A 19,320-nucleotide genomic window follows, 5' to 3' on the forward strand; every position below is an offset into this window, starting at 1 on the left:
ATTAAAAATCATTGGTTATGAAATGTGAAAAAAGAAAAGACCCTGCCTGGATTTCATGTAGCTTTATTTATCATTCATTCAAAAATTATCCTTAGTATAGCTGCCACAGAACTCTCTGGATGCTATTTGAGAAGCTACAACCACCAGTGTAAAAGGGGCCCCTCAGCATGTGGCCAAGTGCCTGGTGTTTAGTCCAGGTGCTAGTCCAGGACTAAAGATTCTGACAATGCCAGTTGAACATCTCTGCCTGTGCTGGGAAAGCTCAAAGTTAGAAACAATTAAGTCATTAGGGGCTTGGTGATTGATCCATCTCCGTATCTTAACATTTTCTTCTAAAAGAAAGATGGAGAGATTTGCATGGGCATATAGTGACAGGACAAGGAAGAATGGTTTCAAACTGACAGTAGGTTTAGATTAGATTTTAAGAAGAAATTCTTCGCTGTGAGGGTGGTGAGACACTGGAACAAAATGCCCAGAGAAGCTGTTGAACAGCTTTCCTGGAAGTGTTCAAGGCCAGGTTGGATGAGGTTTTGAGAAACCTGATCTAGTGGAAGGCATCCCTGCCCATGGCAGGGGGATTGGAACTACATGATCATTAAGGGTCTTCCAATCCAAACCACTCTATGATTCTGTGGATCAGTTTCACCCTGTACATCACTGTGACACTGTATGAGACACCAGTCAGAAAAAGGAACTTCCAAACCCATATTCTGTCCCCATTAACAAATACATAGATGAGCACTGCCAACCCTAAGAAACTGGAGTTGAAATGCAAACACTTGATTATATTTGCATAGTTGTGAAAATTTATTAGTTACAGTGTAATGAAAATTGACTTTTTTGGTACAGGCAGAAGTAAAAACATACTTTATATAGAAAAAAATCACAGCTTTAAAAACTGACTTACATTGTTTAAAATGAGTAAATCTGGTTGTATTTCAAGGCATTGGACTTTAATACTTAATTTTATGCCAAACCATCACACAGTGCAAGAAATATTCTGCAACAAATTCCATACAGCAGTCTTCAGAGTATTTAGTCTCACAGAATCTCATGGTGGCAAAAAAATGTACTGAATACTTTTCCATTTAAACAGAAAACATTGCTGAAGTTACATTTTTCCTTTCTTCACATACTCTCTATTACAAAAATATCAAATTGTAAATTTGACAGTGTATTCTACAAATAAATGCATAATAAGCAACAGGAATTGCAACTTTGGCACAGCTACTTTACAAAGTGTATTATAAAAATAAATTATATGGCAAATATCAAACAAAATCAAGCAGGTGCCTTAGGCTTTGCAATTAAAAATTAAATTCAGCTGGCAGAAAGATTGCTGCTCTCTCTCTGATTAGATACTTTTAAAATAACAGCAAAGCCATTCATTTTTAGATCTCTACCAAGAAGAAAAAATATATAAAACCTAATGGAAGTACTAAAACTTCCACAAATAATCAGTAGCACAAGTGACCCTGGTGTTGCTGGCAGAGCTTCTACAGTGATCCATCCACAGGCATGGAGGGTAGTGCACACAGAGAGCTCTAGCGGGTGGTAACTCATCTAGAGTTCACGCGTAACTGGTGAATGATGACACTCTCTAAAAGAAAAGAGAGCAAAACATTCGGGTTTATGAAACTACAAACGCATTGCAACTTACTTTAAAGAAGAATTACAATGGCAGTGCAAGGCATCTTTCTAAAAAAGTCTCACAAACTTACTTCACTGCTTGATAAAACTGGTTAATGCCACAAAGGGAAACTAAATTAGTACCTGTCGAGGGCTCAGAGGACCTTGGCTTCCACTTCAGTGTCCAGACCATGATTTGGTTTTCCATAGGAAAAAGGAGTAATACAGCTGAACGGATTAAAGCAGAGGGACACCAAAGTTCCAGTTCCACACCCAAACTAGGTAGAGAAAGACTTGGAGTTGGGTGTCTAATATCTTGTCTAAGCAACTTCATCATAAATCTGGTGGCAATTCATAAATGAGGAAGAGGTATGGGATAATTTCTCTTTTTTTTTTTTTTAGAAACCTATAGAAACCTATGCTGCGTTTATTCAGTAAGTCTTCTTGAATTTTGCTACTGACTTTAATGGGGATAAATTTCAGCCACAGCGTGCAAAACTATGTGTTGGCATTTTCTTTAAAAGGCTGGATTTAATTTTGCCCAGTGTGTAGTATCAGAGGTGCCTGATCCTGATTAACCCCTGGCCTCTGCTGAAGTACTAATGGCCTGATCTTCTGTTCTTCTACCTATATATACAGCTCACAGGCAACTTTTTTAATATAAGAATAACTTTTTAATATAAGAATTTACTGTCAATGAACATTTTTCTCTAAGGTGTATTTTATGCATTTCAAATAATGTAACTGTACCAAAACTAATTAAAGCATACAGTTATTTTAGAACATTTTCAGAAATATTCATCTTAATTGAAATTACTTTTGTTAACTTCCTTTTTTAATAGTATGAAGATTTTTCAGAATTTACATGACCCAAGAAATTACACTATTGGTATAACTTTTGCCTTTTACATTTTTATGGACTTCTGCCTTTATCTGCCTCCTAGCTAATCTTTTCAAGGTGTTTCATGAAGTTAGATTATAGGAAGAAAGAAAAATGAAAATATTTTCCATGTGCTCTTATTGCCAGAACTTTGCCACTAGATGGCAGATCCCAGTGCTGCTTTTCATACGTGGTGAGGCAAGAGCAGGGCTGAAGCAACGTCCAATAAAATACATTAAGACAAATGAAATAATAGAATTTCCTGAATTGGAAGTATTTATTTTCCATAAAATTTATCAATAACAAATGATTTTCAACAAGAAACGTACACCAGTTCTACCACATTTGAACAGTGAATGTGAAAGAACCAACTATTGTATGATTTTACCTTACAGCCAGTGCTGTTCTAGCTTGAAGCTCTTGTGGAATATGATTTTAAAAGCTACGTTTACAATTTTCTTAATATTCAAAATATTATTTTTTTAAAGAATAAATATTTTCTTAATATTCACTTTGTCAGGTTTGAATTGAAATTAAATTTGCATTTAATAAGGAGTGTAGACACAAAATCCTAAAACAATGGGCAGCAGAAAAATGTCACACTTCTTGTTAAGGCTCAGTAACTGAATAAACATCAAAACTGCAGCCAGTGTCTGGATTAAACACCTTTCTCCTACAGACCCAAACAGCAATTGTGCAGAAAATAGTAGGAGAAAAAGTAATTTTTAAAGAAGTCAGATAGTTTCCGCTGATATTTATCTTCCATTCATTTCTCACACACCTAAAGAACATGTGCTTCAAGATTCTCGGTTGTTTGTATTTGAAATGCTTATATATATGTATGTATATATTATACACACACACACGTGTAGTTACTAGAAGAGGTATCTGAACAATTACTAAGCTAAAATTAGAGTAGGGCAGATTTTGTCAGAGTTCTTTTGGGCCACCCTCTGGGGAATGGATATGATATATTCATATCCATGGAATATGGTAGGAATATGATTCTATTTGAAGGATATGATTAAATAATTTTTTCTAGGGTTCTAGATGGTAATCTTTCAAGGAGCTATGTATTCACTTAAACAAAACAATTTATTTTAATGAGAGAAAAAGAAAATTAAGTTAATGTAAAACAGCTAATTCTGCTTTCAGTCCTACTGATGTAAAGCAGAACTTCTTGAGGAAACACATCAAGATACCAGTTCATATAATGAAGCACATCAAGTGACATTTTAACATATAAAGTTTAATTTCTCCTTACAATATATACAAGTATCACCAGATAATACAAAAACAGATGTACCACAATTGCAGACAATGCACACCCAAGCAACAGAAGAGAATCATACATCAGTATTTCTATTTCTATTTTTAAAATCCCAAGGAGAGGTTTTTTTTGTTTGGAGAACCATTCACACCTGAGTGTTTCATACCTGAGAGCTGATAGCTCTGCACCTGACAGTAGTTAACCCTGGTTACATTTTAAGGGAAAAAAAGAAGCCAAGGTAAGAGCAATGTGTAGGGAGTAAGATTCAAAGTGAAGTTAATATCTATAATGAAAAATATTGCATATAATTTTGCCCAAGAGAGCTCAAGCAAAATTAAGAGAAAGAGGATAACTCACACTTACACAGGGCAGAAAACCATTCCCCTAAATGAAAACAAGTTCAAAAGATGAGCTCACAAAAACTCTTGCCAGCTAACTACGTGTTTCAAAGCAACTCAGTGAAATTGGCCACTGATGTGTGATGGGAACATATAATTGGTCTGAAAATTGTCCTGACTGTTGCAGCTTATGCCAAGTACCTGAAATCCAGCAGGACAGTAGCAAGCTCCATTTGAAGACATGCTCTTCCACATCTGATCAGAATTACTGAATATTCATGTAAATACTGAGTGTATTTTAGAAAGTGTTTGGCATGTTTCAAGCAGGGACATATGACTTGGCATCCTGTTGGCACGGATCAACATACTAATGTGACTTTAGAGATTACTCCCATGGTGGTAATTACTAAGAGCTTTAAGTGGTTTGAGGTTTATATACAGTGACACGTACTCTATGGGCCTACTACAAAGAGTCACAACGTGTTTGATTTTTGAAAAATCCCACTAACAGTGTCACACAAGGAAAAAAGGTGAACAAAGTAAAGCAAAACCTCTATTTTGCTTCTACCATTTGCCTAGGATGTTTACCAATCTGAGAGAAATCCCTCCAGGCATTACAGTTGAAGTTCTGTGCTCCTTCTTTTTCACTGGCACTTACTCAAATGTATTGATCTACTAATGACTACATCAGCAATACCCCTATGTAGCAGTAAGTCTGGTGATGGGCTCTAATTTCATGAACACAGTAGAAAACTTGTTAGGAACTAGACTTAAAATCAGGGAGATCATCTGGAGAACTGAGGGTGCATCTTCTCAGTCCATGTGTGCGGCTCGTGAATGGGCTGGCATTTTCCCTGCCCTTCCCCCTCTCTACCTTACTGCTGGTGCTATGCCATATGTTACTGCTGATGGGCTTGAGTTATCACAACTGTTTATATGGCCATGTCATCAGCCAAAACAGGGCTTCTCTCCAGCTGACACTGAATATGACTAAAAGTACAAAGATTGGTCAGTCATCTTAGTTCCTGACAAAGCACTGTAACTATAATTATGATTCTGAGTACATTATTTTGCTACTGAAATTGTTCCACTTCATTATGAAAAAAAATCCCAAACAAAATGACTAAGAAAAAAGGTAAGAGAGAGAAAGCATGAGGATGAGTGATTCCAAATGATCACTTAGTAAGGCTTAGTTTATGTATTATAATCCAGTAATGTAGAATACACAAAAGCCCTGTAAAAAAAACCCTAATATTTTACTTTGGATTGATGTATCAGAGTTTAATTCTTTGGTGCCTAGTAAATTCTGAGGTCTGAACAAAGCTTGTCCTTATGGTATTTCTGACATCACTCTTGTGTTCATTCTTTGATGCTGTGTGAAGGTGAGCTCATGCCCTACTCTTCTACACAGTGAGGCACTGCTAAGGTCTTGCTTCTTTTCTCTGTCATTCTTTTCATTAAACTGGAACAACTTATTCTAGGAGACCCCTATTGCTTTGTCGGGTTTGGATGAAACTGGTTGGTGTGTTCGGTGCTATTCATTAGGGAAGGAGGGATGGAAGGATGGATGAACACAGACACTTCATCTTATAAGCCTCCTTTTCAAAAGGGCTAGGCTCAAAGGCAGCCTTGGGAACAGGGACATGAATCTGGGGAAGCTCCCTCCTAGGTCAGTATCCTGACCCCTCAACCACTCTCTTGTTTCTGCTCAGTGAATACTGAAGCATTCCATGCAGAACGGCACAGTCTTTCCAGGAGGGAATGAGAATGCCACCTTCATCCCCCTCAGCTGCCAGTGCCACTAGTGAACTTGCCTGCAGCTGAAGTGGGTTTGAGTCTCCTCAGGTACAGCTGAAAAGGGGAACTTGTCTCCTACCTTTGAAAAAAGGTTTCAATCAAAACCTTTTGACAATAAGCAGCACTACCCCTGTGTTTGTGTGGTATTTGATCTACTAGAAGACATTCATGATCCTACATTCACTTTAAAACACCAACTGGTTTCCTATGCCCTCTGGTTTTTTTCTGGCCTGTAAGCTTGGCACAGAGTTACATTAAAGCCAGCCTCTGTGCTTTTTTGCCAGATTCCTTTTAATTCAGATCAGTTCCCCAGTTAAGTTCAAACACTTGTCCCACCACATAGTCAGTGACTACTTTCTTGGCTGGAGGTGACAGAGACAGGACTAGAGCTTTTCAGTCCAGTGTGGAGTTAGAGCCTGACTTTAAGTGACCATGAAATAGTGGCATGACTTAAAAGCCTCGGAGGAAATACAAGAATACCTGCATTACAGATCTCACTGAGGTACAGAGGCTGCAGTGCTACTTTTAAGTCATAATAGAAACACTGACTAGACAAGGGCTGTGGAAGAACATCAAGAAGATCTTCAGGATGCCTCTAGGCACTGTTTTTAGATTTTGTTGTTTAAATTGCCTTTTGGAGCTGACCTACTGAATGGAGAATCTTACTGTAGCCACTAAACATAACTGTCTTCAGATTCAGAGGAAATTTCAATGTAATACAAATAGTTAGCCTTGAACTTGTAAGATTTCTGAACTATAGGCTTTCTTTTCTCTTCATTTTACCCTTCTTCTACCTTTAGGAAATAAGAATACTAGGTCAATTAAAACAGATGTCAAAAGTTTTGAGTATAACTAAATACCTGTTTTTAGCTAACAGTTTAACCAGCTCCCCGATACCAACCCTTTAGACTTCTGCTGCAGAGCAAAAGTCCATTTTTGATGTGCAACCCCTGGGGAAAAATAACAGGATCCTAAATCTGACCTCTCTGGAATTTCTGAAGTTTGTCTCATCAAATCCTACTGACTCCACAGGAGCAATTCCTAGCCTGTGCCTGCATTTGTGGCTCTAGCTTTGCCAGTTTGTGTGCCCTAGTTATCAGGTACTGTGAGGCTGGCTTGTTTCTTCAGGTGAATTAGTTTCTTAGACCTCAAAGAAACAAAATTTTCAACAACAAGCACACATAGGATATTGAGTATGGTGACAGTTAACTAAGGAACCAAATTTCTTTGACACGAGGAAGGCTTAAGGCAGCTGGCTAAATACACACTTGATGCTTGGGGATCATGTTTGCAGTATTATTTCACTGGTTTGACCTTACAACTTCCTTCGGTAACAGTATTTAGGGTGAAAATCCAGAAAAAAACCTGTTTGTTCCTTTCAATAGCTGTTAAAAAGTCTGCGTTACAGTAAGAACAGTAAGATCTCAGCAACAATTTATTGACATACTGAGGCTTTTAAGTGATAAGAATTACTTGAGAGGATCTGATGTATTTCTGACATAGTAATTCACATTGCTTGCTAATTCCAGTTTCCAAGTTTAATCTGAAGTACTGGGAATAGGAGTTATGAAAAAATGCTACTAATACTAATCTGATTTTTGGATGCAATAGGAACAAGAACCTTAAAATTAACAGCCACTTTAGGTGCTACACATGTGACAAACCAAAACCTCTTTTTTTTTTTTAATGTGGCAAAGAAAAAATCCCCTTCATGTGAATGATAAAATGTCAGCTTTACATTGGGAAAATTGCTGTATCTAGATTTAAAATTCTACAGCAATGCAAAGCAAACAGAAAACTGAACACCACTTGGATTGAGTATAATTTGGTTGACCTTCGGTGATAGAGTCTTCCATCACATATCTTCTCCCAGGCCAAATTTCGTATTTCAACCACTGGTGCATTTTCCTTTCTGTGAATTTTGTTTGTAATTTATTGGTGGACTTCCCACCTTTCTTTCTGTTTTAACCACTGGGCCCTTCAGAGCTTGCTGAGGTGGTTGAAGCATTATACAACTTTAAATCCATTATTTATTAGTCTGCTCAGCTTCATTTCTTTTGACTGTGACTTTCTTCTGTGAAAATTGATCACTGAATGGAAATGTACTTTAATAATTCAACTGTCATTAAATAAACAATCATAACAACCATCAGCATCCACACTATTTCCATGCTGGAAAAATTCCTTAAAACATGCTTAAAAAATGCAAACATACAGATGAGGAAATCACAAAGAGGGAAGGAAAAATGATGAATCACCATGGTGTATTGTAAGGTGGTCTGCATTTTATGACAAAATATTTTAAACAACTGAAAACTGGGAATAATTTCATTACCAAATCCTCTCTCTTTCTACCTGAGCTGTGCCTTTAGACAGCAATTCCTGCCACCAGCAGTCTATGCTGACTTACCCTCTAAGACATAAGGATGCTTGGCAACTAAGGTTTAAATGTAAGACCCAACCAGGAAAACTGAAAACCTAGTCAGATCAGTGGCATGAGTTGCTTCATAGCCTTTAGTGGTCTTTGGAGCAGGCACAAATGGATTGTATCAATTTTTGCCTGACAGTGTTTCTCAAGCTTTTGCTGAAGACTAAACACCTTCTGGCTCACAAGCCTTCATCTGAGCCCTGAGCTGGCAGCATTCCAGTGTGTGTAAATCAGGAACCTGGTTCTAAATGTTGTCTACAAGTGTTAACTCTCTCTGGAATAATTAAGTTGCGGCCAAACATTATGCAACATCCCTATGCCCTTGAGTTTAGTAACTATCTTGAGAAAGCGGCTCACCACAGAGAAATGGTGATTTTGATGGGAGGCTCCTAGACAGAAGGCCACATGGTCACATGGTGCCCATCCTTCCTCTCTCCCCCCCCCCCCCCAAACAGACCAATGAATGAGGTACTGACTTTCATTAAAACAGGATCTCAAGTGCACATGGCAAGTCTTCTGGCATTGCTTCCCTAGGCCATGTGGCATTTCAATAATGTGATCAAGGCAGGAAGGAAAGCAGACCATGCAGCAGCAAAACTGGAAAGTGATCCGTTAAGGTGGAAAACAATCTAGTACATGTGACCAAACTTCCTTTGATCTACTAAAAAGTGACCAAGTCTATCATTAAGAATTCCTGAAATAGATTAATAACCAGTTACCCCATTCTCACTTCCTAGACTGAAAATCTTCCTGGCATAAAATTGCCTTTTTGACAGCTCTTTTTTTTTTTTTTTTTTTTTTTTTTAACTTGAGTAAGGAAACAAAATGGTTTGGTTATTTAAGTAGTCAGTGCACACACTTATTAGTTTGTTGTTAAGTGACAGCTGCAGGACTTCATTAGTACAGGCAAACGCGAACAACTACACAGACAGGGGAGCTGACTTCCATGGCAGCAGTAAAACCTGCAGAACGTACCCCCTGAGCCACGGCCATCAACCCTGACCCCCGCCCAGGGAGGCAGAGCTGCTGGCTGAAGATTTCTTCAGTTCTATTTTCATAGACTGAGTCTCAGCACGAGGCTCGAATTTTGTCACATTTCCTGCTCCTGGGGCTGCCACTACTGGCTTTCCTGCTTTCATACCTTTTGACACAGGAATGCGGGTGGGTGTAGGTCTCGGGGATAACCCGTCCTGTCCTGTCTGCAAAACAAAGAGACAGAAAAATGTTGTGAATTTAGGACTTCTTCTCATACATGCTCATCTTACACTTTTCTTTGGTTCTTCATTTATCTCTCAAACATCAATATCCCAAATAATACCTATTAACAAAGTGATATTCACACTTGGAATATGGCCATGGCACATACTGCTAGAGTAGGGACAAAGGCACAGTTGGGATCAAATGAGGTTCCAGAGCTGAAGTCCAGTGTTTTGAATCAAGATGTTGTAAGGATGGAAATTTATGCAAATCTCCCATTTTACAGCATGACACAGTGGAGGATGGCCTTAGAGGCTACTACAACATTGGTTTGGCTGTCAAGACAGGTACAATATTAGCATCTTGTATAGACACTACCACAGGCCCTCAGAACAGCATAGTCAGCTGAAGCTAATGATGAACACAGAGTAACTGCCAAATTTTAGGAGCTGGGGTATGGTGACTGAGCATTATAAATAAAATTGAATTTTACTTCCCAAAGTATGCTGAGCTCATGGCTGAGGCCACTTATTTCTGCACTGGGAAGAGCAGGGGGCTGGGAGAGAAAGAGACAGAGAAAAGATCTGGATTTCCTTTTCCTGAGTCTGCAGCAGGAGGGATGTGGGAAAGGGCTCTCCCCCTCCAAGCCCTAATCATGACCTGAGAAACTTTGATGAAGGTGAAGCTGCTAACCCAGATTTCCAAGGATACCTCCAGGCATTGTGGACATGGTCATTTTACTATCTCTGCCAGTCTTCTGCCCTGGACAACAGCCTAACAAGCATACTTATCCTGAAGTTTCACTACTTCAGAATTAAGAAAACAAAGAACAGCCTAAGTGGTTGGCTTCGGGCTGGCAGACACAACACCTCTCCTGTGCCCTTCTGGAGCCCCAGCTGGAGACCAGGCCAAAGCTATCCCATAGCTCTGAAACTGCAATCAGCACATATGCTTCAGCTATGGAACCTCACTGTGTAAATGCACAAGGAGTACTTGGATAGGATGAAAAGACTCAAAAGGGCCAACTGCTATTTTCTGGCTCTCTTGGCCAGATAATGATGCATGTACTCTTCAAGGTCAAAACTGGAGCTACCCCATATGAATGATGGCTTAAAGAAAATACTTATAAACATGACAATTCTGAAAGGAAAATGGGGTTTATCTCCTGCAGTGTACAATACAGATAATGGTGACAAATGATGATGGTGACAACTTCAGTGTCTCCGAATTTCATAGGTGACTGACATTTCTGTTCAGATTATGGATAAAGACTTTGATCTCACAAAAGAGAACAATTCTCATAAGATCCTGGACACTTATATAAGCAAAATAAAACTAAACAGCTGAAATATACCAGATTGGGGGCCCATGTCAGGGCAACATGCATTGTAGATTTACTTGAAAATGCTCGACAAATGTTTTTCAGCCAGTGGCATCAGAGCTTTCTGTCTGCATCCTGAGCATGCAAAAGAAAACCATTCCTTAATCTTCTAAGAACATTTCAAAACCCCATGTGTACACTCAAAAAAAATCACAATTGGAAAACTTGAATGCTGTCTGCCTGACAGGAAGGAAGCCATTTTCAATAACTAAAAGCAACATTTACAATAGCAGTCTAAAGGCTAATATGGAACTCACATGTAGATGTCAAAACAAGTTAGGCCCATACAATTCTGTAGGGCAAAACATGCAAATGCATTCCATCAGCCTTGGAAAATATGTCAACATCCCAGGGAACCCAAATGACAAACATCTTGTACTCCCTGAAAGAGTTCCACAGTGTGTAAACATGAGGCAATCAAATGGAGTAGCTGGAATCTCAGGCATTTCTTCAGCTCTATTCACATGTAAATTATTAACTAAGGATTTGGGCAAGTTACTCATTTCAAGCCTAAATCACTCAAAAGCACTTTGAAAGGAACTCTAACTTGCTTTAAATTTCTTAGTTGCCTTCATTCCAGCATACTAACGTGTTGATCGTTTGGAAGCTAATGCCTGCTTCCCAGGCAGCTGCAAACGCATTTTGTGTTTGCCAAGTGAGATGGCACAAAGGTGCCCCCCCAGCCGGCTGTCCCCTTGGGCGCGGGAAGGGGCAGCAAGCAGAGAACATATCCAGTCCACGTCTGTAGCATCTGTGGCAGAGAACCCACAGGACTGCCTGTCTCTCCATCGTTTCTTCCAAGAATTCAAAGTCATTCCTTCCAGCCCTGTTTGTCTGTAGGCTGCTGTCTTCTGGTTGATCCAGGAATGTGGCTGCAACCAGAAACCAACCCTTATGCAGCTGGACTGGAGTGCCCGAGATGTGGCCCCATGGGACACTGGGTGATGCAAGCTGGATTTGAACTGGTAAGGCAAGACATGATGCTGGAACAGGGACGCAGTGAGGTTACACAAGACATTACTGAGAGTGAGATGAATATGTGCAGCTGCATGGTGCAGTCATAATCAGCTCTCTCTGCAGACACAGGTGTATTAACCTGTGAAGTTGCAGTAAGGTAGGGCAGTCCCATTAAAAGAAAAAAGGCAAACGGAACATACAGAACATGTAGCACATTTGAGAGGTTTGTAACAGGTCCTGTTTGGTGTGTTTTATTGACACACCAAGAGAATGTTTTCATGTACAAACTGGCTTCTGGAATATTTTAATTACAAAACTGCTTTTTCAGCATTTGTTCTCAATCTGATCAGGCCCCAGCTTGCCCTGGACAGAAATGGTTCAGTTCAGTGACCAACAGATACCTTGTGCAATTGAAATGACCTGGGCTAGTCAAGCAATGTGCATGGGGCTAGTAGAGGACAGATGACCCAAGGAGACCTAAAACTTCTGATAAAGCAGCTGGAAGGCAGGTAGACTACTTGACACCACTGAAAATGGCACTAAAATAAAGTACGTTTAGGTAACTTTGCCTTGAAAGGGTGGGACTTAAGTTCTAGTCAATATAGTCAGCAGAGCTAGTGGGCAATTCAGCTCACACAGAAGCTAGCCCTGTCTCAGCTGGATCATCCCCTGGTCACCACAGAGCCAGCATGCAGTGCTGACACGGGGACTGATGACTACAGACTAACTCAGCTGTCCACACTGAGGCGTATTGTGCCATCTGAAGTGTCCCAGCAGCTGCCACTGCAGAAAGGTACAGGTCTGTTATCCCTCCCAGCCTCACACATATCTCAGTTGCCACAGGCACACAGCCAGCACCATAACACCTCTGCACAGGCGAGTAAGCTGCCCCCTGCACCTCCAGGAGCTCTAGCAGCAGCTTAGAGCATATATGGGACACCTACAAAGAGCTACATTTAGGTGCCAATTTCAAACTAAGAGCTGTCCAATTGCAAGTGGCCTTTCAGCTGCATAAACACTTGTCCTGTTCGCTCTGGCACCCGACAGCTTCTCAGCAGGGCCCGGTCACAGGATGCTCTGCATGGTTGGTGCTGTGCCACCGTGCTGGCTGTGCTGCAGCCGGGATTCCCTCTGCTCCCCACAGATTTGCACGGCACTGGAGTCACTGTGTACCCTGGCAGCATAAACAGTTGGCACTCAATGCCAGGCTTGTAGGAGGTGGGGAGCACAGGGATTAAGTGATTATAGAACTGACACCCATCCTGGTAGCCAAAGATACACATTCACCAGCAGTCCTATAACCAAATGTAAGGCCTAAATCAAACAGGACATAGGCACCACTGGTTTGGGTTTTTTCACAAAGAATACTTTGGTTTATTCTGTGTGATTTTTTTCTGCAAACTATATGAACTGTCCCGAGGAAATAAATTTGTGGCAATGTGCTAAGGGAAGACTAACAAACAGGTTCGTTTTGGTCTCCATATCCTCTGGTCCACTTGCAATAAAAAAATCATATCCTAGGTCTGCTAGGATAGTCCAAGTATTTTCCTGGGAATGCGTTTAAATATAATCAAGCTAAGGAGGACTAAACACCATTTTTTTCTGTTTCTGTGGGAACTATCTAAATCCATAGGCTGCCATAGAAAAGGCATTAATACACTGTACAAAGCATCTTGTGTGAGGAGAGTTAGGACAAAAATTAAAAACAGTGAGCTAAGAAAGCAGCTGTGTATCAGTTCGTCTTGTTCAATTTTATTAATTTAAACCCTCAAAATTGTATCTGTTGGTTTCATCTAGGGTTACTGAGTAAATGATCACAGCTTGGGTTTTCTGACTAGGGGCAGTGAAGTGTGTTTGTAAAGCTGTCATTTGCAAAACAGATGGTGAATACACTTTTATTTCCAAGAGGCTAGGGAGTAAAACACATATTTGAGCTTGTTCAAAGTTGCCTGCTCAGCTGACTAGGGACATTAAAAGGGAAGCAAAAGATAAAGCAAATCTTATGGCTGAACTATTTTCCTTACATTCCAAATCGGGGAGGATAAAGTGAAGAAAGACGCCTGTTTTTAGCCAGAAAAAAAAAAAAAACCAAAACAACAAAACAAAAAAGTTTTCTTATGTCATGGTTCACTGCATCATCACAGTAGAGACAGACATCTAGTTAAAAAGAAAAATTAAAAATAAAAAGTTTTCCAGGCTTCTGAGAGACAAAGGAGTTTGTAAATTAATTCAAGACTTTAAAAAATGAGCAGTTGCCTCTAATATACAAACACTATACAATAAAGTATCTACAATACATTATATAGGCAGGAAGAGAGAATGAGCTCATGTGCAGTCCCAAACAGATCTGTGTGATGAATGCAAGTTTTCTTAATTCAGAAGCTTTAAATGAGAATGGCAGCTTCTCTCCAAAAGTGTGAAAGTGTATCTTAAATACACTTCAACATTTCAGCTTGGGAAGAGATGCCTGACAAGGCGTGTTGTAGGGGTCTGCTGACTCCAGAGCAGCATGGATAAATGAGTAGGGGATGACTATTCAGTATTTGTCAAGATACAAGAAAAAGGCTGTAACCAATGAAGGTATTGCATAAAAGGTATCAAACAAAAGAGCTTTTCCCAAAGCCCACAACTGAATTTACTGCCCCCTGACGTTGTGGAAACAACAGTGTAAATGAGTTCAAAAAGCAATTAAAAGAATAAATAGAAGAAAACTCTGCTATGGTCTATTAAAGACAAAGATGTGGCTACAGGCTCTGGTTCAGAAATACCCACCTATTGCCAAAAATTGGGAACAAATGCTGAGGGAAACATTACTGTGTTTTACCCACTCAAAATTATCTTCCCCTAAGCATCTGTTGCAGACTCTGTCTAGCTGTTTTTGGACTAATACAGTACTGCTGGTTTTCTGTTTTGGTTTAATTCTTCTTTCCCAAGGCATTTCCAACTAAAGCAATAAAAACATATGTCCAATAATAAACTGGGGAAGGACTATCAATAAATACTGCCCACTATGGTTAAAGACAGAGGTGAGAAGTCCTTAAGTATGAAAAAGAAGCTGGGATACCACCACAGAAGCCCGAAGAGAAAGCAAAAAATAAAATATGCCACAGGAAGCTCTGTTGTAATTCAGCACTTACAGAAGTTCAGAGGAACAGAAATATCTCTACTATTCATGGCTAAAGAGTCTTGGAGCTGTAAGCAATGATAACATGTCAGCTTATTTATTCCTTTGGAGTTTAGTAATATAGCAGATATTAACTGAATTATATGGAGATCATGGGATTATATCAAAGAAATGCCAGTCTTCATGATTAAAATCTAAACACCTGCCAGCTGGGCCAAAAAAGCATGAGGTGTATTTTCAAAATTCAGAAATTGCATTCATCAAAAATGAAAATACAGTTTCTTGCTCTGTCATCCCAATCATTCTCTGTCCCTCTGTCTCTCACTTGTGATTTTACTGGGTTGCCATTATGAAAATAACTTTGAAAGGACTTCCCCTGGAAGTTAACTGCTTTGGGAGATAATACAAAAAGTATACCAGCATCAAACACTGATACAAAAATACATGAATTGGGCAAATTCTGATTTTAAGATTAAGCTTGAGCCTGGAAGAAATGTAGGGAAGACAGGAGCTTCTCTTCACTCCTCCCATTTTCCCTGCTGGTGTCTCAAACCCAAGCTACAGTTTGTCCTTCTCCCTGCCACGAAGACCACACAATGAGACTACACTGCTTACCACTGATTGTGTTCCTCGTGTGGAAGATGTTGTAACAGGCGTGATGGTGATAGTGCTTGTCACCTTGCTGGCTGCAGGGCGCGGGGACAGGTTGTTCCGAGGTGATCGAAGGACAGTGCCAGTCACCACCTCTTTCTCTGCCGCGATGTTCACCGGCCTGACTGTTATCACAGGGCTCGCACCGTCAGGCGCGGCACTGGGAGAACGTTTGAACTGGGAGCCCAAGTGGATGTGGATTTTGTTGTCTTCTGTTGTAATAATGTTGGCGTTGGCATTGTACTTGCGGATTGGAGTTGGGACAGTTTGCTTTTCTGGCGTGACTTTGAAGACAGCCCTTCCCATGGTCATATCCTGTGACTGTGGAGAGACTGAGATTTCTGCTGGCGCTGCAGATGTCGATACTGTCATAATCTGAATTGGCGATGCAGGTCTGTCAGCAAAGGGTGCTCTCCCTCCCTCTGGGGACTTTTCCCTGGAGAATGTTGTTATAGTGACTGGAGACATGGAACGATCTGGGCCCATAGGACTTTCACTGCCTTTTCCTTTTTGTGGCATAACATTTGGAGAGGGAATGATGGTTATTCGTGGCTTCTGATTTCCCAAAGTAGGAATGACAGTGGTACTTGAAAAAAATTCCTCTGCAGATGGACTGGTTATCTCCAAAGTTGCTGTACTGTTCTCATGGTCTGGTGTCACCCGAATATGAAGAGGCTGACCCTGCTTTGGTGAAAGGACAACCTCCCCAGGATGTGCTGGACTACTGTGGGTTCGGGCTCCTTTATCAGGAGTTGTCTGAGCCCCAGCTTCCCTCTTTTTCATCCACGGTATCCAGGATTTCCTCATAGCAAGCTCATTTGCTGCTGGAGGATATCTCTCAAGCACTGAAGAACGCTCCATGGGTTTTTTCAGACCTACCTGTCGCAGATTGCTCATGATATGATTCTCCTCTTGAAAGGATTTCCTTATAAACACTGCTGGAGTTTCTTCTTCTGCTGCTTCATTGCTTAAAGCATCTGTCTGCACGCCGGTGGACGTCACGGGAACATCGACCATTCTTCTCCCGTTCATGCTGGGCCTCAGAGCGCGGCTGTAACGCTTAGAAAGCTCCAGCTCTCTTGTCAGGTTCAAGACTTCCTGCCCCATGCTCTTGTTTTTGTTTTCCTCTTCCATAAACCTTTGCTGTAGAACTGAATAATCGACTTGGAGCTGAGAAAGCTGGTCTTCTTTGTTCATGAGCTCATGGATTTTTTCCTTAAGTGCTTGAACTTCTGCTTTCAAATCTCTGCTTTTGGCCTCTTCCAGACGAAACCTGTGCCTAAACTCTGCCTCCTGGCTCACTACTTCACCTTTTTCTATTGCTTTCGTTTTGGCAATCTGGAGTTTCATCTCCTCCAATTGCTGAGAAAGAAAATTAGCTTTATCCTGTTCAGTCCTAAATTTCTGTTCTAGCTGATCATACTCATCTTCAGTCTTCATCAAATCTCCTTCAACTACTTCCAGTTGTTTGAGACGTTTTTTCAATCTTTCGATTTCAATGGTAAGTTCCTTAATCTTGTTGTCCTCATGACAACCATGCTCTGCTCCTTTCCTAGCTCGACCTCTTGTAATTTCTCTTTCTACTTCCTCCATACCATCAATTCTTTTCTTTAACAGGTCAACTCTACAGCTTAATTCAGATGATTTTTCTTCTTCACTTCTCAGTTTGCCAATTAACTCATCTCTTTCCTTTGTCAAACTAGATACTTTTTCCTCCATTTCAGATTTCAGTTTCAAAAATTTCTTACTTTCTTCTATTAATTTCTCTGTTACATCCATAACTTTCCCTTGTTCAACTTTAAAATTCTTGTTTAAGCCCTCAACCTTTTTCTCCTCCTGTTTTATTTTCTCCATCATATTTTTTCGCTCATCAACCAGCATTACAGTAAATGACTTCAGCTTCGTAAGGTCATCTTTTAAGCTTATTTCAGTCTTTTCCAACTTGCTTTCAGATGTCTCAAGGTCCTTCACTCGAGTCTTCACCACTTCCAACTCATTTATCAAATCCTTAGTCAAATTTTTTTCTTTCTCCAAGTTTAAGTGTAGCTGAGTGCATTCTGACTTACTTTTACTGAAAGCCTCTTCCAGCTTCTCTAATTCTGACATTCTTTTCTGCAGTTTTTCCACTTCAAGTTTCAACTCTTTGCTATGATGCTCTTCCTCTTGCAGTTTATTTTTCAGCTCTTTGCACTGGGATTCAGTTTTTGTGATCTCTTCATCTTTCCCCTCCATTTCAAGCACGTGCTTGCGGAGGTTTTCCACTTCTGCCATTAAGCTAGAGTTCCCACATTCCCCTTTCGCTATTTTATCTCTTAGTTCTTGAAGTTCCTCCTCAGCTTTTTGAAGATTTTTGTTAGTTTCTTCTAGCTCCTCTATTCTGCGAGTCAACCCCACTAGCCTGAGCCTTAGCTGTCTATTATGTGACTCTTGATTAGCCAGTTTAGCAGTCATCTCCTCATGTTCTTGACAAAATGATAATGTTTTGTGTTCAAGTTCTGCCTCTAATTTCATCAGTTTTTGCCCATCTTCTTTTGTTTTTGCAGTAATAATTTTAAGCTTTTCTTCTTCTTCCTTTAGTTTTTGGGTTAAGTCTTGTATTTTCTGGCTTTGTTGACCAAGTTGTTCAATATGCATTTGTCTTTCATCCACCAGCATGAGTGCAAATGATTTGAGCTTGACTAGTTCTTCTCTTAGTTTATTAATTCTCTTTGTATGCTCCTTTTCCTTCCGGGCTTGATAGATCTTCTCCTGCTCAAGAAGTTTCTTCAACCTGAAACAAGTTAGAAGAGATACATTAAGACTAAAATATATACATATATATATATATATGTGTGTGTGTGTGTGTGTGCATCTCTCTATTTCTAAAATCACCTTTCTTTTAGCTTCTTTCTTTTATTAATGGTAGCCTTCAAGAAATAACTGCCTACTACAGTTATATTCCCAAACCAAGTATTTTGAATTACAAAAGTTAAATGAAAGATACATCAAATCATCTAGAAATCTGAAATACAGTAAAATTTTATGTGTATAGATAACAAATACATCAGGTTTTAATTTCTTCACATTTATTTCTCCGTTAGAATGTTGGTAAAAGGGGACAATTATTATCTACTCACTAATTCATTTATACTAAAACTGTTTTACAAGGTGGATTCCTCTCTATGTCTTGCATACAGAAAAACATGTAAACTAAGGTAAAATATTTAAACTAATTGCCATATGCAGCCACACATAAACAGACCAATCCTGGTTACAAATAAACCAGCAGACAGAAGATTACAGTAGCACACAACTGATAACCATCTGGGCATCACAGGCATATGAAATTAGCAGGAAGATAAATTTTCCAGCACAGTGACTATTATGTTAAAAGGTTTCTTCTTCTACATTTCCATTGTGAACCACAAGGAGCAGATTAGTCAAACCTTCGGCTACAGCTGACCTCATCTGGAAAGTGCTCTTCTCTGTATGGTCTCTAAAGTTGTATTTGCAGACAAAATAAAGCTTGCCATATACAAATTAGGTGTCTCCTCAGACAGATAATAAATACATACATTACCCAGCCTTAGCCATGCAACACGGAGTAATATAACTATTTTATACCTGTAATTTATGTTCAGGATATGTTGCCATCAACATAGGAAGTTCCTGCACATGTTCTAAGCACA

At 39.8% G+C, this 19,320-nt stretch overlaps 1 protein-coding gene across 5 annotated transcripts in view; it reads right to left on the reverse strand.

Moving 5' to 3' along the window:
* Window positions 1–783: 783 nt before the first annotated feature.
* FILIP1 (filamin A interacting protein 1) overlaps window positions 784–19,320 on the reverse strand; it is a 102,061-nt gene continuing 83,524 nt past the window's right edge. For 4 of the 5 annotated variants that reach the window (XM_058834412.1, XM_058834411.1, XM_058834410.1 and 1 more), the window contains 3 exons: window positions 15,617–18,422; window positions 9,318–9,541; window positions 784–1,600 (listed from right to left, as the gene is read on the reverse strand). In XM_058834412.1, the coding sequence (XP_058690395.1) occupies window positions 9,335–9,541; window positions 15,617–18,422 (3,013 nt within the window). In that variant the 3' untranslated portion in view covers window positions 784–1,600; window positions 9,318–9,334. The remainder of the gene's footprint in view (window positions 1,601–9,317; window positions 9,542–15,616; window positions 18,423–19,320) is intronic. The other variant, XM_058834413.1, reaches the window with a different exon arrangement.

The sequence above is a fragment of the Poecile atricapillus genome, chromosome 3 (assembly GCF_030490865.1).
Source record: "Poecile atricapillus isolate bPoeAtr1 chromosome 3, bPoeAtr1.hap1, whole genome shotgun sequence".
NCBI classification, from domain to species: domain Eukaryota; kingdom Metazoa; phylum Chordata; class Aves; order Passeriformes; family Paridae; genus Poecile; species Poecile atricapillus.